Source organism: Peromyscus eremicus, chromosome 17 (assembly GCF_949786415.1).
Source record: "Peromyscus eremicus chromosome 17, PerEre_H2_v1, whole genome shotgun sequence".
Lineage (NCBI taxonomy): Eukaryota > Metazoa > Chordata > Mammalia > Rodentia > Cricetidae > Peromyscus > Peromyscus eremicus.
The window spans coordinates 19,336,002-19,342,280 of record NC_081433.1 but is presented as its reverse complement, the minus strand read 5'-3'; the positions used below and the strand labels follow the sequence as shown (position 1 = coordinate 19,342,280).

The 6,279-nt window shown below is 60.0% G+C and overlaps 1 protein-coding gene across 1 annotated transcript; it reads right to left on the bottom strand.

The window, feature by feature from the left end:
• Positions 1-1,759: 1,759 nt before the first annotated feature.
• Znf703 (zinc finger protein 703) lies at positions 1,760-5,971 on the bottom strand. The gene is made up of 2 exons (XM_059244583.1): positions 5,638-5,971; positions 1,760-4,650 (listed from the first exon to the last, which is right to left on the bottom strand). Exons 1-2 carry the CDS (start codon positions 5,893-5,895, stop codon positions 3,112-3,114), a joined length of 1,797 nt encoding a protein of 598 aa, XP_059100566.1. The 5' UTR covers positions 5,896-5,971; the 3' UTR covers positions 1,760-3,111.
• Between the last annotated feature and the right edge of the window lie 308 nt (positions 5,972-6,279).

The following is a 6,279-nucleotide window of genomic DNA, read 5'->3' as shown; positions in this document are numbered from 1 at the left end:
AGTAAGGGCTACCGACCACAAAGCAGAAAGAAAAAGTTTAGGAACCCTCTCCATTATTTTTAACAGGCTTCGGAAAAGTAACACAAAGGTGTCTGCAGAAAAAAAGGGGGGAATTGGGTAGAAAGGAAGCTGGGGGGGGGATAAATAGCATGCAAAACAGCATGGGTGGGGGTGGGGGAGGCAGGAGTCCCTGCATTTCAGGTGTGTGGGAGAGTGGACCTCTAAATGATACTGATTCTCCAGGCCGACCTCAGGCTGGTCTCAGGGTGACTCTCAGGCCGGCTGCCTGTTGCAGTCTGCTCTGGGTTCCTGTTCTCCCTGTGTCTACACACGTCAGCAGCCCAGGCTACTCTCCCTGGAACATGCAGTCACTGAGTGGCCAGCATTAATACTAGGTTTAAAAAAAAAAAAAAAGAACAACAACAGAACAACCTGATGTTCTCATCACTGACAGAAGAATTTTGCCTAGATACAAAGATCTGGGGACGCAAAAGTGTGCACTTTGTACTAAAGAGTCCAGAGCGGTGCGGCCTTCCACGGAGCCTCCACCCAGAGGTTCAGTTTGTGAACACTTGATACCTCTAGATGGAGAACGCACCCCCCCCCCCCATCCCCTCAGTTGACTCCTGCCTCCGAAGCTTCAGAAGCAGGAAGTCCGCAGGGTACAAACTACCTGTTCAATGGTTACTCTCACAGAGAGGGCAAAGAGCAGCGCAGCACCAATAAATCCAAAAGCCCGGTGGCACCCCTGCCACGCATCCAGGGATGCGCAGTGCAGCGAGGCTGGTGGCCCCAGGGTCTGTGGCACCACTGTGGCTGCCCCCAGAGGAGAAGAGCCAGTCCGCACTGGCACTAGGCAGTTGGTGACTCAGGCACCTGGGCTCAGGGCATCCTGGACGCTCACTGCGGGACTGCTATTCCACCGGGCCAACACCCCACTAAACAGCACCTGCTCTCCACTGCGAGAGGACACAGGTGAGTCGAGCGAAATCTGGTAAGAAGAAGTCAGGTCTCAGTGTCTGGCTTCCCTGACATCAGACCGGCTTCAGATTCCTGTATCATGGCTGAGAATTCTCAGCAAAACCCACACCCGCGTCCGAGTTTTCAGAGTCGCAGGGGACCTAAGTCGCAGAGTTGGGTGAGGAGTCCCCCAAGCCTCACGAAACATTTCTTGGAGCATGTGTTGATCGTGTCAAGAGTCACCCCTACCCCCGCGAGCACCAAGTTCAAATCCTCAGTCTTGGGGACTGTGAAAGGTGACAGTCGGATTAGAGTCAGTTGAGGCCTCTCAGCCTGTAGCTCTCATTATGGCCACGAGATGGCGCCAGAGGCACGTCTCTGCGAGCCCTCCCGCCGGGCTTGGGATAAGGCTGCTGGGGAGTCAAGTCTCAGCTCTCCTTCCTGGTTCCCTTTCTCTGCCCATAGCCCTTGAGTTCCCGCCCGGAGGAAGATCCACTTTCACACACGCCCTTGCTTCATTTTGCCCCCAGGAAATGCCAAGGCCTTTGAAGTAACTCTGGGAGCTAAGTAACCAAATGGGGAAAAAAAAAAAAAAGTAAAAGTGGTTTTATGTAATTTGTAATACATTGGTGCAAGTCCCTTCCTAGAGGAAAGGCGTTAAACTCGTCTTGGAACCGCAGTCTCAGAAGAAAATCCTTAAGCTTTTAAAGAAAAGAAAACAAAACAAAAAAGCAAGGGCATACGCTTAGGTGTCTGGAAATGGGACTATGGTGAGGCAAGAGAGAAACACACCACGGTGTGAATATAGCCAAGTATTCCATTTATTAACAAAATAGTCTTAGCAAGGGAGAGAGCTCTGTTCACCCCACAAGAGGCCCCGCAGCCCCGGCGCTGCTGCGTAAGACCGGAAGGGAGGGAAGGTGTGGGGGGAGAAGACCCGGGTTGAGTCTTTAATCCTAGCCACCGCAGGAACTCACGGAAACCCACCGCCAGCTTTTGCAGATTGCTGGCTCAGGTCTGGGACAGGGCGAAGGGAGTGCTGTGATCCTAGGACTCCCTGAGTCCCCAGCCTGCCCCCAACAGAGCTACTAATGTTGTCTGGTCTCATGACTTTGGGACTAGTCTGCTTTGGAGGGATCCTTCAAGGATCCCTGGCCCCGCCCCTATCACCAGGGGAGGGCGGGAAGGGGGGGGTGTCATAGTCCCAACTAGGGAAGAAAAAAATAATGACGATAAGGTACTTCACAAAATAGAAACAGCAATTTCGTGCCAGCGGGGCCTTTGAAGACGTTTGACTGGATGTGCCCGGTCCACTTCAGCGGGCAATCTGACTGCAGGGCAAGGTGTGGGTCCCTGAAGGGCCAGGAAGGTACAATGGATGGGTCTGTTGGAGATCAAGGGGCTCACTGCAGGGGAGGCCTGCTGGTGGCTCCTGGACTCTGAGCATCCTGGAGGATCAAGGCTGTGATATGATTTGAGGGGCCAGGGCCTAGGACCAAGGGCTCCTGTGGGGAAAAGAGGGGGTCCTGGGGAGGGTCACGGAGTTCTGAGTCAACAAAGCTCAAGACCTCCCCGCCACCAAGGCTGCTCCCCTCGACCCCCCCAAAAATGGTTAAAAAAATTTTTTTTGTACAAAGGAGAAAAAAAAAAAAACCTCACATGGAAAGAAATAAGAGGGGATGGAAGGAAAAGGGAAGAAATGCAGTTTTAACAGTTAAGACTCATGCAAGAGATTTCCCAAGACAGGAAAACTAAAAGTGTAGAACCCCACCTCTCTTCATTCCTTAAAACCAAACCAGTCAAAAAGAAAGAAAGAAAAAAAACCAAAAAAACCCTTAAAACGTATACCTAAGAAAAAGAAAATAAAAAAGGAAGGGAGAGGGAAGGGGACCATGTAGTTATCTGGGTGGTTAATATTATTATTTGGGGAGACAGACTTTTTGCATACCATCGACTCGTGTGGGCCATTAATGCACTTATATTCCCAGCTTGTAAGCTAACATTATAGTAAATAAATACACAGTCCAGTGGGGAAGGGCTGGGCTGGATCCTGGTAGGGGGTAAGCAGTAGTGGTTGCAGCGTCGTGGAGGGCAGGGGGACGAGAGAGGAAGGGGTGGGTGGGGAAGGGCTGGGAGGGGCCAGAGCTGTAGTTACTGGTATCCGAGCGCCGAGGCGGAGGCTAGTCTCTGTCCGTACAGCGCGTATGGCGAGTAGTAGGGTCCGGCTGTGGGGAGGGATGGTACTGCCAGCCCCCCGGCCGTAGATAAGTGGCTCTTGCCATAGGGGTGGTATCGGCTTAGCCCCAAAGTGTGTGGACTCCGCAAGGACAGCGATCCGGGGCTGCCTGGGGCGGTGGGCGGGGGGAGATGCAGGTGGCAAGAGGCCGCGGCTGCAGCGGCTGCGGCGGCGCTGCCCAAGCTCGAGGCCCCGGGGTAGGCGGCCAGAAGTTTCTCTGCGCCGGGCAGGGCGGTGTGAGTCCGTAGATGGCTGAGCAGTTCCTCGGAAGTGGCAAAGCGCTTGTCGCAGGGCCCGCTGGCCGCCACCCAGTTGCAGCTGTGCGGTAGCGGTTCGTTCTGCAGCATGAAGCCATAGGTGTAGAGAGGATGGCCCGGAAGCGCGGCCTGGGCGGCGCTGGAAGAGAGCGCGGCGGGTTGCAAGGGGTGCCCCGGGTAGACCAGCGGGTAGCCACCGGCCTTCAGGCTGGGCCCGGCCGGGTCGTGCGCGCTGCAAGTGGAGCAGCTAGAGCCGCCGAGGTGCGAGGCGCTGTGGTAGCCTCCCAAGCAGTAGGGGTCACGGCATAATCCCTGCAGGAAGGAGGGCGGGGAGGCCCCGGTGAGCGGGCTGGAGCTGGGGGGCTTGCCCGGTGGCAGGCCCAGGCCCCCGGACAGCTGGCTTCCCACTAAGCCAGACTTGCTAGGATCCAGGCCAGGCACGAACTGGGACGGGTAGCCGGCGTAGGCGCCCACGATCGAGCCGTGGTAACCGATGCTGGAGGGCGGTAGCGGGAACACCGAGTGGCCCGGTTTGTAGGGTGACACTGGAGCCACGTGGCCAGCCCCCACCAGAGCAGAGGGCGGCTCCGACTTGCGCCCCGAGGCCGCGGCCTCCGGGCCACCGTGAGCCGAGTCCCCGCCGCCGCTGCCTCGGCTCCCGGCGGCTGGCTCCGGACTGGGTTTGGCTTCCTGGTCTTTCTTGTCCAGGTCTCCGCCGCCGCTGCCGGCCCCGCCACCGTTCTTGCAGTCTGGGTGGTGCGGGGAACCTCCGCGGGAGCCTCCGGGTGAAGACGAGTTGGACGAGGTGGAGACCGGCGCTCCATGCGGGGGAAAGGGAGGGCAGGTGGCGCTGGGGACCCTGAAGCCCGCCTTGTCTCCGGGGGACGAGGAGGACGAAGAGGAGGTGGAGGACACGGACGAGGAGCCGCTGTCTTTGCGGGAGTCGCCGCCGCCGCCGGAGCCCTTGGAGTAGGGCTTGAAGCTGGACTTGTCCTCGGCGGGGGAGTCCCCCAGCTGCTTGAGCGCGGTGGCCGCGGAGGCGGTGCCGGGGGCGGAGCGGCCCGGGTCTTTCTCGGATCCCAGCCCGTTGGCGGCTGCGGCTACCGAGTTGAGCTTGGACGAGGGCGGCGGGTCGGGTTTGCCGATCTGCGAGCAGGTCTGGGCTAGCAGTGCCAGCGGACTCTTCTTGGCGTCCAGCTGCGGGAGACAGTGGCAAAGGGGAGGGAGAAGAAGGGGGTGAGATCAGGAGACCCACTGAGCGCGCAGGGACGTAAAAGCAGGGCACCGGCCGCGCGACGGGGGCCTAGCCAAGAGGGTCCCCGAGGAGAAGGCCTGGCTCTGGAGGAGCGGCTGGGCAGAATGGCACTGGCGTCGTGGGTTAGCCGTCCCTGAGTGTGTCATGGGCGCGGGCGCGCCGGAGAAACGGTTCAGCACCCGCCCTCCTGGTTAAAGGTGACTTCTGCGGAGTCGGGGTGGTGATTCGCCCCTTTCCATGTAATCTCCCCCTCTTCTTGGCCCGGGGAGAAACTTAAGCCTGTAGTTTGGGAGAACTTCGTTTGGGACGGGTTTCTGGTGATGGCGCTCGGGGTAGGAGCGGGGGAGAGGCGCCTTCTAAAGGCAGAGCTGCAGTTGGCCCTGGGAGTAGCCCCTCCCTCTCTCCTTCCCTCCCTCCTTCTCTCCCTCCCTCCCTCCCGGGGAGAGGACACCCAGAGAAGTGGGATGAAGAAAAGACCCGGGATCTCGAGTGCCTGGGTTTCCTGCTGTGTGCCCCAACAGGCCGGGGAAGATGCAGGGGAACCCGGGCGGTTTCCAAGAGAACAGGTCGGGGTGGAGGCGAGGGAGGCCCAGGAGCCGTCTTTGGACAGGACACTGGGGGCCAGAGGAAAAGTAAAGGACTCTGGGCACTACAAGAGCAAATCCAGTTGGACAGAAACTCCGAAGGGCGAGTGGGCAAAAAAAAAAAAAAAAAAAAACCCTTCCACCCGGGAGTCTAGGGAGAACCTAGAGGGGTCTGATTCCTGTCTTTCGTCCCTCCTCATGAGGTCCGCCAGCGTGGCCAGCCTCGAGAGTCGCATCGCATGAGCTATGGGGGGTGGGGTGGGGAGGGCAGGGAGCAGGGCCATGGGCCCAGCATGGGTGGCGGAATGGGTTCAGCTCTGGGTGGGCAGCGCCCCGGAGACTGACCTCAATGGGGCTGACGGGAGTGGAGGACAGCGGTTGCAGGTACTCCGGGTGCAGGAGGTGACCGGTGTGAGCGCTCAGCATCTTCAGAACCCTGATCGGAAGCCGGTTCGCCTGGCGCAGGGGGTCCGCCGGGGGCAGGAGGGACACCACCGCCGGCACCGCCGGCCTCTTCCCGCCGCCGCCGCTGCCGCTGCCGCTGCCGCCGCTGCCGCTGCTTTCGGGTGTCCTTGGGTTAGATCCAGCGGGCGAATCGCTCATTTGGAGGAGGCAGCGCCACTGGGGTGGGCGGGGAGGGAGGGGAAGCTCCGGGAGGCGAGCTCCCGGGGCGGGTGGGCTCGCTCCGCTGCGTCGAACGCCGTGCAGCAGTGGCTGCGCCTCGGTGCCGCCTCCCCTCCTCCACCGCCGCCGCCGCCGCCGCCGCCGCCGCCGCCGCCGCTAGCCCAGGCGAGCAACACAAAAACCTTCGCCTTCCGCGAGCTGCACGTCAAATAGCCGCGATCCGCAGCCACACTTCAAAGGGATCGCCGCGCCCGCCCAATCGCAGCTCTCTCCCGGACCCCGGGGCGGGGAGAGCGGCGGGCGGAGGCGGGCGCCGCCGGTGGGCGGGGAGAGTCTTAAAGGGCCCTCGCCCACCGTCGCCTC